General features: G+C 39.2%; 1 protein-coding gene across 2 annotated transcripts in view; it reads left to right on the forward strand.

The window, feature by feature from the left end:
* The window catches only part of USP22 (ubiquitin specific peptidase 22), a 92,115-nt gene that overhangs the window by 41,201 nt on the left and 32,587 nt on the right, over positions 1–18,327 (forward strand). Inside the window, exons 3-5 of one of the 2 annotated variants that reach the window (XM_079320465.1) lie at positions 2,136–2,249; positions 2,809–2,853; positions 7,549–7,650. In XM_079320465.1, coding sequence (XP_079176591.1) covers positions 2,136–2,249; positions 2,809–2,853; positions 7,549–7,650 — 261 coding nt within the window. The remainder of the gene's footprint in view (positions 1–2,135; positions 2,250–2,808; positions 2,854–7,548; positions 7,651–18,327) is intronic. The other variant, XM_079320466.1, reaches the window with a different exon arrangement.

Genomic DNA, 18,327 nt, shown 5'->3' on the forward strand with positions numbered 1-18,327 from the left:
CAACTGCATTGTTCCCATAAGTGTGCTGGAGAGAGGATATTTCCTCAAGAGTCCTTAATCAGGTGCTGAGCAATTATGGCTTTAACTCTGCTGATGTTTCTGTGAAACTTTCTGATCCTTTACACCAGAAGTTCCTTCTGCTCTCAGCAAGTGATTTGTGGAAGGTGCTCTCTGTTGGTTTGGATCTTCCTATCTCTATTTCATTGCTCAGGCATGTAAATCCAGGAAGAAAGGAAAAGTAAAGAATCCTCTGAGCACAGCTGTCCCTACACATTCTGATGGTAAATTGTAGCTATTAGTGTTCACAGAATCCTATTTATTCAATATTCTGCCAGCCCCCTTCTGTTATTTGTGGATCTTGTTAATGTGATGTTTTAAAAATATGTGGAGAACAATATTTGGGTTTGTGTTTTAAGACCAATATTTTGGATTTTCAACAGTTTTTTTGTAGAAAGCTCTGCAGAACTGGTAATGCAGTAAGTAGTGGAGTAAATATTGTAGAACTCTAATACTGTGTGAGTTGTGATATACCATTCCCCCAGTTGCATAGTGTTTTATTTCTGATCCTTCACCACATCTCAGAGTCTTGTCTCCATTTGGGATATTCTGCTACAGGAGTTCATTCAGTCCTCTGGGCATCAGGGTGAAATATTCTGTTGTTGGGATATTACACAAGGTAATGAATATCCCGAGTTTGTGACTTTACATGAGATAATACAGTCCTTATCCTCTTCCACAAATTGAGTGTAGTCCAAACAGGCAAACCAGAAGAATGGAGCACATCAGCCAGATAAAAAAACTGTTTAAAGTAATAGGGTTTATTGAATAATAGGAGAAGTAACAAACAATTGACATAATAATTGAAAAAGGGATTTTAAAAGAGAAGAAAGAGGAAAAAAAAAACAGTTTGCAGTGGACTAAAGGAAAGGGATGGGGGGGATAGAGGCTGTGAAGGATGGAGAAGATGGGGTTAGAAAGGAGCTTTACCAAAAACCTCACCCCAAGCACTGCCCCTCTAACAGGGCAGCACAGAGACTTCACCTGTGTTTGCCTGCTGAGATCTGGGGCAGAATTCCTGCTGCCTGGCATGTGGTTTGGTTTATTGAGCACTTCACAGTAATTCAGGGCTGTTCCTTGCAGGCCACCTAATGTGGTAATGGCTTCCTGTGTTTAAAACAAGTTTCCATTGCAGCAAGACTATTCTAACAATGCTAGTTTTCTGGAAATAAAAGGAATTAAAAAACAAAGTAAATGAAAGCTCTGCACTTGAGGGAGAAGGGTGATGAGCTTCTTAGCTGTTTGCTGGTGCAGATTGTGTTTTAGTAAGATTTGTTAGTGCCCACTGATTTTTCACTTTTCTGTGATCGTGACTTTTTCATATCTGTATACTGAAAATCAGCACTTTGCTATGATTACTTTGCACTTTTTCTGTGGAAAAAAGTGCAGTTGGACTAAAGTGACATTTCTCAGTTTATTTTGTTTCTTGGCTTTCTTTTGTTTAAGGTTGTGCAAGCAAAATATTTTTAACATTGGTCAGTGTTCATTTGTTTGTTCTGAAAGGGTGTGTGAAATGAAAAATTGAGACAGAAGTAACCTGTGGAATAAACTACCCTGGAAACCTTTTCCCCTGGAGAAATAGCTTTGAATTTGCAATGCTGTCTTCTGTTTGAGCCTTCATTTGGGTTTTAACTAGATGCTTTCTGAATATTTTACTGGCCTTGAAGAGAAATTGCTTAAGTCTTAGGAGGATACTTGAAACTCATCTATCAACTCTTACAGGGCTGGTTGTGTGTGTGTGTGTGTTGTAGTCAGTCACTGTCCTGATGCCTCTGGGTAACTGAGGTGTCTGAAAGGTAAATTGTGGATGACAAACAGCTTGAAGGCAGCTGATGCTTTGTTGTCCTGCACAGTTTTCTTGCTGTGCCAGAAGCAACTGAATAACTCACACTGAAACTGGAAAAATGTCTGCGTTTTTCTCTTTTTTTCCCCTTCCAGATTCTAAGGTACAGATTTTTCTTCTTTTGTGGACTGCTTGGAAGAAGAAGTGCCTGACTTGGAAGCCTGCTTTAAAATACCTTCTGGTTTATGAACTCACATCTTTTTTCCTCCTCCCCAACTTCCCTTCTGTTTTGCAGCCATAGACCTTTTGTATGGGGGTATATACTGCTTTATGTGTCAAGATTACATATACGACAAAGACATGGAACAAATTGCCAAAGAAGAACAACGAAAAGCTTGGAAATTACAAGGTTTGGTTTTCCTGCCTGAATTTCTTGTTTCTGTTTTTAATCATACCTGTCCCTCCCATTTGTTCAGTGGCAAAAAAAAAAAACTAAGGGGAAGAAAGAGCTCTTTAGAGAGAGTAGTGCAGGCCATGGGAGAGAGAGATGTTAGTTCTTGCTTTCCAGGAGTCAGACTGAATTTAACACGTGCGCCACACCTAATTGTAGCAAAAGTATTTTCTTTTTAATTGCAAAAAAATTATAGAAATACCTAATATTAATCCTGCAGAACTTGCATAGTATCAAAAGTTAGATCTGTATTAGGTAGAGAATGTAACAATCTGCTCCTTTAGGCTTATTTATGTGTTACAGGCAATAAATCCGTTCCCCTCACATGAAATGCCACCCTTGTGTGTGATTTTTTTTTTTTAACTTTTTTTTTTTTTTAAATAGATCATGCCAGCTTACTTACACACCTGTGCTTTCATGGTACACGCACAGTATCTATGTAGAAATATTTACACACAAATATATGTACACACATTTGTTTTATTCAGTTTGCTTTCCCTAATTTTTTCTTTTTTAGCCTTCACCCCAACAGTGGTTTCTCACTACCAGTGTACAATGACAGGTAAGAGGCGTGGGCTGGCGACGCACCTCACTAACAAGCGTCCCTTTGCTGATTATCCTGCCATTTTAGACATGAATCACAGTTAAGAATGCCAGTTTTATCGTGCAAATCATTTTCCTCTTGTTTGGATATGTTCCAATGATTGAATAATTGCAGCAGACTTGATTTCATATGCCCTTTCCTTGGTAGAATTCCTCCAAGACAAACCTTTAATATTTTTTTGTTGTTGTTTTTGTTTTTGGTTTGGGTTTTTTTTGTTTGGAAAGGAAATATCATTTATTCTAAACTGAGTAGTTTGTAAGCATCAGTTTTAAAAGCTTGTCATCTTCCATTTCCAGTGGCCTCTGGGGGGTATGTTTTCTTAAAGTGGGGAAGTCTGTATTTGAAGACAGATGACTTCTGTCTAGTAATGTCTCTTCTGGAATCCATGGCATCCTGTTTCAATGTGACAGCCTTAGTCAGGGCTGATATGACTTCAAACCATTCTTAACCTCATTTCCAATTTTAAAAATAGCAGCTACCATCGTATTAACAAGAGCTTTTCTGCTGGCTCAAAAGATAGCTCCCTTCACTTGGTTCCTACTACAGATCCCAGTCTGCTTCCTGCTTGTTCCCTGTTTGAGGGAAGGGAGTCAGAGGAAAGAAGGATAGTGAGTCCTGGAACATGGAAATACACCTTCAAATGTTTCAGCACAAAGCACTGGTTTTCAAAGCAAGACAAAATGGGAATATGTTTAAAAAACTTTAATTCAAGCTCTGCACCTATTCTGGAAGCTCCTTCAATCTGTGTTTGGGGCACCAAATTACTCAGCTGCAACAACATAAGAGATCTTCTTTATGCTGTAGAAGAGGAAACCTCCCTTGGTTCCTTACTCTTAAATATGCAGATTTAATAAGGAATTTCTTAGTTGTGTTGTCCTTCCCAATTGATACATTTGTACCTTGTGGGCTGAGCTGCAGCCACTTTGTCCAGCCCTGGACATCAGCCTGCTGTAGTTTGTATTTCAGGGAATTACAGCTATAGGATTGTTCCTCTGGTCATCTGGGACCAGAGAGTTGTGCAGAGAAGGTCTAAGAATCACCCAGAGGAGCTGCAAGGCAGGAAGCCTCTGCACTGATTAACTGACTAATGAATGGCACATTAAATATGTATATTTAATGGCATATTAAATATATATACGCAAATGCATATCTGTATGAATATGCACATTGCATCTTCTGTCCCTGGAGAACACATCTGTAGTGACCAGTGAAGACAGAAAATGAAGGAATAGATAACAACACTTTAAATTAATGGAGTCTGCAATGTGGATTTATTTTTTCTTTAAAGTCATGGCATAGGGGGTTTTTTTATGTCTTTTTATTATGAAACCCTGTGTTTTCTCAAAAATTTATCTAAGGAATGAGTAGTGTACATGGGAGAAATAATGGAGAATTATGTCTGGTTTTTTCCTTCTCTCTCCATTGTTGTAATCCATGTGCTTCCTCCTTCTTGTTATCTGAAATATTGCTTTTTGCTCCAAACTGAATGTCAAGAGCAACACAAACCCCAGACTCATAATCTTAGGTTTACATTGCTACCACAGTTTACCTCAGATCTTATTTCCAGCTTAAAGAACTTCAGAAGTGAATCCAGTCTGCAGAAATTGATTGGCTTAAAAACTAAAGGGTAAATGCAGTGCATTTTCATATTTCTCTCCACAGTCCTTGAAGGGTCTTAGTTCATACTTTAATAGATGCTCACATAACAACATGATGCCTGGAAAAAAAAAAACAACTTTAAGAAAACCCCCAAATATCATGAGATTCACTTCATACTCCTGTAGTATTAATTCCCAGTGTGCTGAGTTCCCCAGTCCAGCTGTAGTTCAGGGTTATCTGATGTAACTCTGAACAAGTTGCAACTTGGTCAGTATTTTTTCCTTTGGTATTGAATATTAATAACAGGGGAGGTAAGAATACACAGAGCCCTTCATTTTAATTGATGTCTGAATTTTTGGGAGGAGAAAAATTGGAATTTGCTGAAGTTTATCAAAGTAAACAATGATTGAAAAATTGTGTCTTTTATAAACTAGAGCCTTCATTGCCTTTTCCATCACTCATCCCAATGCCCCTGATGAATTCTCTGAGAAATGCCAATTTGAGTCTATTTCTTAAAATAATTTCTTAGATGGAGATTTGACATGAATCTCTGGCTATTTTATTGCAGCATTTAAAAAATTACTAATTTTCACTTCTCTAACACTACTTTTCTTTAATTGTAAATAGTGACCTGTGCATGGTTTGCAAATCTTTGTTTAAGGTAGTTTATACTCGAGTTTTTGGCATGCTTGTGAGTGTTATTAAACCTTTTTATTAAACCTCTTTCCTTCTCTGTCTTTTGGGTTTTTCTTGTTGTCGTTTTTAGTTTTCAAACATCAAACCATTCCTAAAAAATGGCTCTGCCTTTTCCAAATTTTCAAGAGTAATATAACCTCAGTATTCCTGCTAAGTTTTATAGCTGGAACAGAACACATTTTCATTTCTGTGTCTGACTTAATTTGTGCTCCTTCTAATGAAAGGCTTCTGCAAGATTGTTTTCTGTCTGGTTTGCTCTGTTTGTGGCATTAATTGCACATGGTTTTTTGTTTCCTTTAATTTCTTTTAAATTGAACAAATACTTGATTCACCCAGAATGCTCAAAAATAATCCAGTCTGTCATGTTTAACCTGAGTTAGAGTTGCTCTTGTGACATGCTTTGGTCCCCATCCTCTACAGCATTTAAACTATATAATTATATATAGATCTGTATAAATATATATGAATAGTGCTGCTGATATACATGGAGCTATTGCATGCCTAAAGTGTACATGTGTTTCCACATATGAATTTTGTTGTGCTTGACTTGAACAAGGATTTAAACATTTCCAAGGGGGTATTTTAAAATTATTATCAGGGTTCATCACACTGACTGACTGTGTTTGGCCATGTTTTAATTGCAGTGAACCCAAACACAGGAATCTACAGCTGCACAATCCAATTGCTTCTACTAATACAGGGTTACCATTGAATTTATATAAATTCCTAAGGGAGCATTCCAAATATGAGCAGGGTTGCTGGAGACATCTTATGCCAAACCTGTTGGAAGCCAATGTTCCATCCCTGTGAAGTGTCCATCTGTGTGTCTCCAAAGGGTCTCTGCAGACGTGCAGTGTGTCCAAAGCATTGCAGCTGTGTTATCTCATCAGTCTCAGTCATTCCCTGCCTTTTCTGTTTTCTTGGGTGTGTAGCTTGATGCTGAACCTTGGATAAAGGAAAGGGATTTTGGTATTGTTCCTCAAGCTCCTTGCATAATCTGTTGTTGAATCAAATAAAGTGAGAGATGATTATATTTGTGTAAATAAGAATTCTCTAGACCTTGAGACTCCAAAAAAGGAGACCTTCTATTGCTAGAACCTGGAGGGTCAGTAGTAACTATGAATTGAACATTTTGGGAGGGTAGTTTCTGACAAGCATAGCTATTTTTGAAAATGAAGATCAAAGAGCTATTAAAATTTAATGTATATTATGCAGAACGTGTAAGCCTCCAGCTATATTTTTCTACTATCCTTTTCATATGTATGATCTATAATTTATTTTCTATAGCAAAGCATTGCTTCTGCTTCATGCATTCTGTGAAAAATAACTCTTAATTGACTTTAATTTTCAGTTTTAGAATAGACTGCTTGCCATCTTATATTTCTTTATTTTTAATGCCGAGATGCCTTTGTGACTCACAATAATTGACCTTGCACAGCAATTTCTGTGCTACACAGAAAGCTGCAGCAGTATTGAGCTGGTCAGCATGTGAGTCTTCACTGTTGTGTTTTTCTTGTATCAGGTTTACACTGAACACAGCTCTGTGCTCATTTCAAATCTGGTCTCCATACTACTGACCTGACTCATTTCTACTGCACTTTCCTTTGAGCAAAAGAAATCTGCTGGAAATGCAGTGTTGGTCTTCAGAGAATAATGACATATTTTAGCTCATGAGAAAGGGTAGTTTAATATTTGGAGAGTTTTGGCTGGTTGGTGGAGGGAGGGTGGTATTTAAACCTACTACTAATTTCATTTTTAGATAACATTAGCTATGTCAATAAAGCGAATGTCAGAAATTAAAACTTGTCTAATCCTGCATTAATGGTATAAGGAAAGGTCATTACATTCTATGCAATGGCATATCCTAAGACATGTAGTAACTGTTTAGTATATTGAATTATTAAATTCTGCAGTTCTCTAAAGATTATCTGTCCATTAAGTTGGATCTGTTTAGATTTATTAAATAACTTGTCAAGTTCATCAATGCCGGTTCTGTCATTTATCCTCCTCTGAGCACAAAGACATGTATTTTTGAGTAATAGCAAGTTTATTCTTGTGCTGGAATTCCTTTTTTTAACTGAATGGAGGATTATAATCCAATAATGGAAAGTTTATTGGCCTAGCTATTCTTTATAAGTAAAGAAGTACCTTTCTTATGTTAGTTCTCCTTTGTTGGAAAATTTGATGATACCTTTCCAAACCATATTTTTTGAGAAGGGGTAAAAAGCAATCAGTGTACTGAAGTTGTGCATAAATTGAATCTAACCTAATGGACAGAATATTGAAAGTTTTGACTTGAACAGAATTTTTAATCCTTTTACTAAAGAACTTCCTGAAACTTTGTTTTCATCTGCTTAGGCATTGGAGAGAAGTATTCAACATGGGAGCCGACCAAGAGAGAGTTAGAATTGCTACGACACAACCCCAAGCGAAGAAAAATAACCACAAACTGCACCATAGGTGAGTTCCAGAAATCCTTTCTGGAGCCAAATTGTCACTGATTTGTATATTCAAAATTCTGTGTTGTTTTTCCATTGTTAATTGAAGTAGATTTCTGTAAGCTTTAATATAACAAAATCAGTTTATTTTACACTACCTTCTTCTCGCTGTGGAAGGACATCTGCTCTGTCACTTCAGGTACTACTGATGATTGAGCTGTGTAACAGCTATGAAACAATCCTTTTTTTGACAATATGCTTGGAGTGAGAATTCAGTGATATTATCTCAACTCAGCCTTCATCAGAGATCCTTTGCAGGGATGTGAAGGGAAATCATGTAGTTGGTGTATCCTGTCTACTGGTCTATCTGTCTACTGGTGAATCTGGTTTAGCAGAAGCAGCACATTGCTACTTCATGTTTTACACTCTAAATGGGATCTCTTCAATTTCATATGAGCTCTGAAAAGTGATTTTATTTCTCCAGTGGTGTCAAATTGTAGGTTTGAAATGCATCTCAGAGGTTTAATGCTAAAGAGTTCACTGGTCTGGAACAAAGAATTCTCTGAAATGTGTGCATGTGCTGCTGGTTGGTCAGTATTTGGATAAAGGTGATAAAAATGTATAGTTCTTTCAGTTTTTTCCCTGCTGATTTAGGTTGGGGTAGCAGGTGGTTAAAATTAGCTCCCTGACAATCTTCAATTAAGATTATCAGGCATTTTCCTACACTGTTAAATGCACAGTAACATTCTAATGGTGAAGATTGGACATAATGGTTAATGGTACAAGGTTGGAGGTGTAGCCATAGACATTGCAAGTAGGAAACTCTGAATTTTTTTCCACAGATTTAAAGCTCTGTACTGTTTCATGGAACATGTCACGCTTTCAGCACGTTTGCATTTGTCAAAATACACTGAACATACTTTCTAAAGCTTTCTAATGTCATGTTTCTAGTATAGTAAGTCATTTAATCCAAAGCATGTGTATATTTATTTGGCAAAGATGGACTGAGAAGCACAGAGTAAGTTGAAAATGTATATAAAATTATAATTTTAAAGAAAGAACCTATGTTTTTGCAGTCGTGGGACAGGGAAGACAGTTGGAAAAACATCTGGACTTTGGAAACTTTAAGCAGCCTAGGAAAAATTAACTAAGCAAAGATTGCTTGCATCATGTTCACATAGGGATTTGTGTTCTGAGAAACTCCAGTATATTTTGTAAAGAACATTACAAATTACTAAAGATAATAGAGCTGGGGAGGGGGAAGAAGTTTGATAGAATTTTGAAGGTTACCATGACCTTTGTGAAGAATTGAAGCACATTTCAGTGTTTCTCTTTCCAATCAGAAGGAATGCTCTGCTTGCTCTTGGAGGATTTGAAATCTTTCAGGCTGTTTAAAAAGGCTCTGTCTGGTTGTGTGAAATCTCATCTGCAGCTGCCTGGGCGGGGGAGCTCCAGGAACAGGGGGACAAGGGAATGACTGATCTCTTCACTTCTGCAGGCCTGCTTTCAAGAGTTTCTCCTACTGAGCCCTGGAGCTGCCTGTGTGCTGAGATTTAGAAAGAAAAGAAAAAAATCAAAGCACCCAGGAGACATAATGCAGTTTTGGGCTGCAGTTAAAAGCAGAAGACTTGCTTTCTTTCACAAAAATGCATTGGGGGTTTAGCTCAAGGAAGAAAAGACCTGCTATTGTCCTTGAGCCTTTTCTCTTCACCTAGCCTGCTGCTAAATATAAATCTGCTTCAGTGTCTTTTTGCCTTCCCTCCCCTCACTTTGACTTGTCTGTTTGCAGTTTCAGATCAGTGAAGAGCCTGTTTGCAGACTGAAATACTGCAGTAGCTGGACATTCTCATTTCTTTCTTTTTCTAATACTTAATTATTTTGACATCAGGTGTTTTGCCAATCCCATAACAGATATCAGTCTATCCAGTTTATCTTGTGAGGTAGGTAAATGGCTCAGAGAATAGGCATGCTGTCCAGTTTTATTGGTTCTGGAAATGAAAATGATGCTGATAACCATCTCTGATAGGTGCTGCACATCTGTTGAGCACTTCTGTTTACACAAGAGTCTGTTAAAACATAACCAGCTGCCTTTTATGCATAAAATGCTTTTTTCAAAGCTGTTTTAATAGGAAGGCCAGGAGGAGCTTTGTGGCTTTCTATCCACAGAGATCACCTGGGTGTGGAACATTTTGTTGCTCTGCCATGACCTGCAGTGGTGGTTGTGCCAACACCTGTTTCAGCATTTGTGTAAGACAAGTGTATCAGTATTAAAACTAGAATACATGGGACAACAGACTGAAACCTGGGCAGGTGTGGCCTTGAAAGGATGTACATAACTTGTATGTGAAGGATTTGCATATGGTTTTGAACCCTGACAATAAAATACATTAAACTTGATGTTCTCTGTATCTAAAACACACGTAGGTGGCACAAGTGTGTTTGTTGCTGTTGCCTGTCACATCTGTATTACGTGCATGACACTCATTTAGGTGGATGTTTACTCTGTGGCTGCACATTCTGGGTACATGAAGGGAATTTTTTTATCCCAAATTTGTAGCAATCTCATGGTGCTTCTCAAAACAGCTGGATGTGTCTGCTGTTTTTTGAGCTGTTTGAACTTTTGTACAGCTGCAGGATCTTTTGTCTTTGATCAGCACCATGAATTAAAACTGAAGAATACTCAGACATGAGATGAATATCTTATAATGGAGACTTGAACTGGTAGTTCACTAGAGGAAATAATGTGCAGAACTCACAGCTTTGGAATTTTCTACTTAAGTGACAATTTGAAACCTATTGAAGAAGGAACTTCTTGTTCACATCCTCAGAAAAATGAGGAAAAAAACTCCACAGAAATCCATAAATTGTCCTTGGTTCTCTTTAAAATGCTGTGTGTTTCCATCTCATACTTTTTCCAGCTAGTAAGAAGATAGTGCAGGTAACTTGACTTGAATCTCTATTTTGCTATTGAGCAAATTGCTCTTGAAATGAGAACTCACACTGGCACTGCTGCAGGCTGTGAAAAGTGTGCTGATTCTTGTCTTTTGGGATGTACAGGGTTGTTCCCAGTGTTGCACATAAGCACCTTCAAAGTGACTTGGAACACACTGTTAACCAAGTGGAAACGTTGAGTTGTCTTACAGGCAGAAAGCCATGATGAGAAATCCTTGCAGTGTGGATTTTATGTGGGACATTGCATGTTCTGGTGTCCTGACTTGACTTTGATTTTGATGGAGCTTCTGTATTTCAGGAGATTCAGGAGGAATGTCACGTCCACTCAGACCATAAACATGCTCTGTGGAAGCAGTGTCAGCTCAGACCTTGTTCCACCTCAGACACTTGAATGCTGATTTTTTCCATTGTGTTGCCACAGCTTTTTCCACACATCAGGCTGAAGGGATGGCATATTGTGGGGCATGTAGAAATTTCCCAAGTTGTTTTACATTTCTCTCAGCAGCAGGACTGAGTAGTATCCTGGACTATTCAATATTTGTAGAAATTCTCGTCTTGATTTTGGGTTGAAACTGATGTTTCAAGCATCCCATAGACACAAAAACTTACATGGAAAAATTGGGTAAGACTTAACAGCTATTAAATTAGATTCCAATGTTGTAAAAGAAAAAATCTAATTTTTTCAGTCTCCTCTTGTCTGTAAAGTGGCCTCCCTCTGCAAGGGAGGGAAGGGACAATGCTCCACATTCACAAGCAAATTATTTGTTAGGGGGTTGAACTGGAAGTGATACAATATCTTTTGGGAACTATTTTCTAAGCTCATCTTGCTCTGCTGTCATTAATACCCCCAGCAGATCCATTCTCCTGAGTATATGAAATATTAGCCTGGGATCAGCTGCTCTCTGATTAGCATATGAAGTGACTTTGTGGCTAAAGATGGGTGTATTAACAATAGGAAGAATGAGACTCCCAATGCACATGGGTAATTAGCAGGAGCCATCCAGGATTCCCATTTGCAGTGTTGCAAAAAGGCAGAGGGGAGACAAACCTTTCCAGCAGACTGAGCAAATCCTCCTCACCAGGAGTGGTGGGATGGAGAGATGGCAAAACCACCACCAGGTGGGTTTTGCAGCTGCAATGCTGAGCTGCCTGACGGGCCAAAGAGCAGCATGAGTGCAATAAATGTTGCAGCACAACTCCTGTGTGAAGGTGGCAAGGGAGGAACAACAGTGACCTGGAAAATATTTCTGGTTTTCTAGACAGGCAACCAGAAGCATTTTTGCCTCTCTAACTTGGAAGTGTTGAAGGCTGCATTAGTACTCAGATGTTTTTTGTGAATGTGCCAGTGCTCAGGTGCACTTTTTCTCTTTGGATGATACTTAAGGTAGCTCGAGTGGAAAAGTGGAGTGAAAATTATGGTTTGGTACAGCACCACATCTTTAGCTGTGGCATTAAATTTAAATTACTAATTTGTAAGCAGTAATACTTTGATACTTGAAGTTGTGAGTGCACAAAGTGCATCCTGAATAGAAATCTCATTCTTAAATTCTTTTAGATTGCTGTGTGATGAAGGAGAGGAAAACCACCTGTAAGACTACTCAGGTGAATGTTTCCTCTTTGGATTTATTTGTATTAACTTCATTATTAAAATGGTTTTCTTGATGAAAAATTGTTTCTTAGAAGGTTGGATGGGTAAAATAAAAAAATGATACCTTCATATCAATAAGGAGAGCCTTCTGTTCCTGTTTTACTTTATCACAAGCTTAGCATGTCTGACCATTGGACCCAATTGTGTAATACACTTCTTAGGTCTAAAAGTGATAAAACTGATCCTAAAAATAAATTTTAAAAGCCCTCTCCTCTCACAGCTCCCAGGGAATTCTAAGAAAAATTAGAGGGACGTGAATATTTTAAGAATTCTTAAACACAAGTAGTGATTTACTCTCTGAGTTTTATCAAGCTGTACTTTCAGAAAGTCTTGCTAGACTTCCTAAACTTAACTCTTTATCCATATAAAATAAAAGCTTTTTCCTGCAAAAGGGTTTATGAGGAGAAATTCCAGATTGGATGCTTCAGTTGCCTTTTTGTATATTGACTGTCTGGGGGCTTGTCACCTGGTTTTCCAAAGCTGGTGCCAGAAAGCAATTTGCATCACTGCAGCAATGCCACTAGTGTGGTTTGTCTGCACAGCAGTTGATTGAGTTATCTGTGATTTAATTGTTCCTGGGTAAGATTAGGCACATCTGAGTTATCAGTGAAGTCCTTGCAGCATTTCCCTGCTTGGAGTGGGCAAACTTTTGTTGTAGAAACTTTTGTTAGACCAAAATCAGTCAGCTCTGAAGAGCTGACTGATGGACAGCACTTCCTCAGAATGCCTTGTTGCCACTGGGCCAGCTCCAGTGAAGAATGAGGGGGGTTCTAATCTTGTTACCTCAATATTTGTTTGAATTTTAAACTCCCTTTCAGGAAGATCAGGAGCTGATGTCACTCAGTGTGTGGACTGTCCTGTTGATATTTTCATTTCACATCAATTGAAACACCTGCAGACTGTACAAAGTTAAAACTACTTGTATGTGAAATCAGCAGATTGCAGTTGGGGTTGAATTTTTCTATTATCCTGTCTTGGAAAATTGCCATTCCTATTACCTGCATAGAAAATACTTAAATTTTGTAACTCTAGGTGGTTCTTGGGGGTTGGAGACAAAGGAAGATAATCCTGTGTGTGTTTGCTCTGATGCCTGGAGCACAATGGGAAATTCCTTAGAAGACATGGTTCTTGATCCAAGGCTTGGATCATGTTCCAAACTTCTAACTTAAACCTGATTTTCCTGCTCTGGACTTTTTAGAAGTAGATCCATGGTTGTTACTGATCCAGACACATTATTTTTAGTTTACAGACAGTGTTTCAATTTGATTTTCCTGAACTGTGCACTTCTTCAGGTGAAACTTTATCACTTAAATGCAGTTGGATAAAAGCACCAAAAAAAGACCTGCTCCTTTTCCCTTCAGAAATGCTGATTTCAAGTGTAAAATGTTTGCTGACTCAATTATTTGTCTTATCTCTTTCTCTAATGCTAGCTAGTTTTTTTTTCCTGTGCTGTGTTTTCTTCACTAAGTCATTATATAACTTCAGTTTGCAGTCAAAACAGGAGCCTTTCAATGAAAAATGCAGTTGATGACTTTGTCATCTGTTTGAATGGGGTTTTGTGGAAATCTAAATTTTCTTACCAGGGAAAGACCCAACAACAGTACTTAGCCAGAATGTGATTATGGCCCTCTGAGATACCTTATTTACATGAGGTATTCATTGTTACAGGTAAGGAAGTTGTGAATTAGCCCATGGAGCTGCAGGGGTTATAGACAAGGGCCTGTTGTCTTGTCATGGGCAGAGATGTGTCCTTAGCATGAGAAGGTTCATTTTCTTATCTTTAATAAATCACAGAATCACAGAATGAGTTGGGTTGGAAGCTCATCCAGTTCTAACTCCTGCCATGGGCAAAGACACCTCCCACTATCCCAGGCTGTGCCAAGCCCTGTCCTGGACACTTCCAGGGATGGAACATCCATAGATCTCTCTGGCCAACAGTCTGAAAAAAACCCCTTGATTTACCACTGTATTTTCACCTGATTAACTCAGTGTCAGCACAGCAAGTGTGCTCTTTTCAACAAGGCCAATCATCCCCATCTCAGTTTTGTTCTTTTGTGGATTGCTTTTGGATTATATTTACTCTGACCTTCCATTCTGCTCTTTCCTATCTGTTCCAGAGTTGGCTTTGTGTGGCCAGAAGGTAGATACAGTATATACTACAAGCAGGAATATGCATAAACAGCATGTGGCATGGTTTGTGTGTTGTGGATTGTTGGACGAGCTCTGTGCCAGTTCATCAACAATAATTTGTGCATATTAATATATTTGGATGCATTTAATTTCATTGGCGCTTAGCCTGCTCCTTAAGTTATTAATTTGTGAAATCTGTTTGGAGGAAGGGTAAAAACTTGTAGGCAGCATATGGTGTGATATTGGGGGGAAAGGACGGCTGCGGGTGTGAATTTTATTTTGTCAGTTTGGTGGGAGTACCTCTTGTTCTTTATGGGTGCCATCTGCACAGGGCTCTCTGCAAGGCTTGTGCTCTGTGCACAGCACACAAGAGCTTGCTGAGCTTTTCACTTTGGCTGCTTTGGGGGAGGGCAAAGAGAATATCTTATTCTGTTCCACCTTTTGAAGTGTTTTGTATAAAGGCTTTCTTTTGCCAGAGGAAAACACCTTGAAGGGTCTACAACTTAACTGGCTGTTAAAGGCCAGTGTCATAAAGCTCTGGATTCATTACCCAGGTGTTTTCACAAACATAATTTTTGTTCTTTGCCTGCTACTGTTACTTTTTTTTTGTGTTGAGTGTCTTCTGTCTATTCTCCCTGACCTTTCAGCAGTTACAAGAATAATTATTTTTTCATGCTCTGGTTCCTAGGACTTCAATGTCTTTATAAAAAGTCTGTGAGACAGGGCAGGTCCTGGTCGCTTTGAGAGCTTCTCCATAGCTTTATTCAACTTCTTTAAATTTATTCAGCTTTGCATATCTGAGTATACAATGAGCGCCAGAGTTGAGAAGTCTCTGGTTTCAGTAGTAAACTAAGGCATTTTGAGCTGTGCATATACTTAATGTGACATTTCATTGTTGTTCTTTCTGTTTTTCAGGACTAGGTGCCTTTTTGTTTCTGAAGCTCTTATTGTGACATGTTTCCACGTCTCTAGTGGAAAGTGTCCCTGCCAGTTTGGAGTTATGAGATCTTTAAGTTCTCTTCCAATCCAAACCATTCCAAGGTTCTATGATTGTGTCTTTCTCCTCCAGCCAATTGATATTTTTTACAGGGATCAGATAATTCTTTGATATTTAGTAATAGATTTGATTTTTCTTCTCCTGTGTGTACATTCGCTCAGTGCTCAGAGATCCTGACAGAGATTGGATCAGGTTGAAGCACAACAGGCAAAATTTGCTCAGTGGGTCTTGATATGCCAGGACAGGAATTCAGAGAAGTTTAGTTCCAGTTCTGCTGCAGAACTTAATGTCTTTTTCAGCTTTCTTCATTTCAGCTGAGAGAATCAAACAGGGAAATGGTTGCTGTGGATGATTACATGTTGTGTAGGTTTCTGGATTTGAGAACATACTGCATTGTTTTTTTCCTGACACCTGAGAGAGAAAAACAATTTCACAATGCAGATGGTCAATAAAAATGCTGAAATACAAAATTACAGACATAAAACCTGTCATTTTCCAGGACCTTTAAGGGGAAAAAAAAAGCCGTTATTTGCTGGGTGCTCCTGGTCCTCATCTTTGAGATTTACCAAAAGGTTCCAAACTACTCTTGAACAATGCAGAGATCATTTCCTTTATCTCCTCTTTTCCTCTCCCCACATTTATTTTAAACTTAAGCCTGCAGTGAGAGACAGTAAATCCATATAGATAGAGAAAACCAGTGATAACCCAGTATCTTGCACAAGTTGTCTCCTCCCTCATTTTAGGAACTTTTGTAAAGCTGTTGCTGTTTGCAGCATTATATTTATTTTAATGCAGAAGCTGTAGCATTAGGGGAGCTTATCTGTAGGTTTTATTGTATGTGTATCTTTCATATTAATGTTGTTGCAGTTCTTAAAGTCAGACTTACTTTGTTTACAAAGATGAGACTGAAACACTTCAGAATACAAGAGGCATCAGGGAATATTGCAGAATCTCATCATTGAAGATATATAGAAACAATTCAGAGGAACATTTATCAGGAATATTGCAGGTACTGTTAATTTTGATTTGAGGGACAGATCAGATGACAGCACATGAACTTCTACATCTGTTTCCTGTGATTTTAGTGAAAGATGGAATGCACTTTTCAGTGGCTTGATCAAAACCCCTCACTTTTTGTTTTGGAAACACGTTTTTCTTAATTTAAATTCAGAGGGAAGAGATACTTGCAGTCCCTTGTCTTGCTTGAAACAGCTTCTCTATTTACACAGGCCATATGAAAAATTAACCTTAAGGGATTTGTTTGTTTGTATTGCCAGATATTTTAGGAATGCTGACTCATTTTACCAAGCTGAGGGTGTGCACACAGGAGCCAATTGCCACCAAATCAGAGGGAGGAGAACTTAAAGGACATCAAGTGCTCCTGCCCTGTGTGCTTGGTCTTAATCTGGGCATGCAGCCACTGCAAACTAGTGACAGACTGTAACCTCACAGCCCACACTGTCCATGGAGATCTCTTGCCTTGTGTGAAGTGGTCTAGGCCTGGAGAAACTGAAATAAAACCAATCCTAATGATCTGCACCCCTCCAGAGAATCAGGAGCACAGTGCTTGCACACTGCTGAACACACACAGCAACCCCAGGGAATAAAATCACAGGGAGTGTGCCCTAAGGCAAGGAATGAGAACTCTGGGCAGTGGAAAGGCTCCTGTTCTGGCATCATCAGTTTGGGAATTGGCTGAAAGATAGATGTATTGGAAGTAGAGTATAGAGAGAACTTGGTGTGTCTGGCACACTCTGCACACTCAGGAGTCTTTCTTGGCTCGGAGGTTTCATCTGTGCAATAATAATATAAAATGATACACTTGGTGTTGGATCATACTCTTGGTGACTTGTTTGATGTGTTTGCTCCTAGGATGTCACTTGCCCTTAGGTTCCTCCAGCAATACCTGTCCGAGTAGGATGTGTGGAAAGGCCAAGCTGTTGCTCTGGGGAAGGATCTGTAGTAAAGCCATCTTTGGTAGTCATTGCTTAGAGATGTCATTTTCCTCCTAATCTGGCAAAGAGCAACCTTTCTTGAATCTTGTCTCCATTTGTTGCTGGTTATTTCTGTGTCATTGATAGAAATTTTTTAAATAACCCACAAACACGTCTGTGCTGAACCCTGGGTCCAGTCTTGTGTCAATGTTATGGAATTGATTTTAATTGAAGGTGCAGCATGATACACAGACTCCATTGAGCTCTTCCAGAATTGATTTTAAACCTTCCTGATAGCTGCAAACTTAAATTTTCCTTGACACACTGTAGCATGTGTGGCACAAAGGTAACGAATCAAAATACCAGACCCCGGCGATCTCTTTGCATTATCCTGTGACTCTTTTTTTGCTTTACTAAATGGAGAGAATGATGCATTGAGCCACAAATGCAAAAGCCCATGCACAGAATACCTATGTAGTCTAAAAATAACATTGAGGAGAGTTAGCAGCCCTCATTCCAGCAGCAGCTGTTACCTGTTCTCCCTCCTTGCCTCAGTAGCAGCAGGGCAGGTAATTTTGGTTTCCAGAGCTGTGAGGTTTAGTGATCCAGGGATGAGAGCTGTTCACTGCTCAGCCTGTGGCTTTCAGACATTGCCTGCACTGGGAGGTTGTTACAGGAGAGGGGGTGAGGGGTGCCTGGTTTGGGGGGGCACTGACATCCCTGTCTTGTTCTGGCACTGTGTCCTGGCTGGCTGTGAGCTGGGTGAAGCTGCTCAGAGGTCAGAGGCTCATTGCTGTGTGCAGGGGGTGAGTTCAGCCTTTCTGTGACACCACTTTGCAGCTGGCATCAGGTGGGCTGAGCTGTGGTGTGGCAGTGCCCTCACCTCCCAGCCAGAGCTGCTCTGTGTGCTTTGTACCAGGCTGTGATAAAAGTCTGAATGGCTGAGCAGGGTGAGAAACAGGGAAGGGCATCAAGCATCTCTCCTGAGTCAGGTGCACTGGGCTGGAAGAGCTGCCTTTGGAACCACTCCAGCAACTC

This window comes from Erithacus rubecula (assembly GCF_903797595.1).
Source record: "Erithacus rubecula genome assembly, chromosome: 17".
Taxonomy (NCBI): domain Eukaryota; kingdom Metazoa; phylum Chordata; class Aves; order Passeriformes; family Muscicapidae; genus Erithacus; species Erithacus rubecula.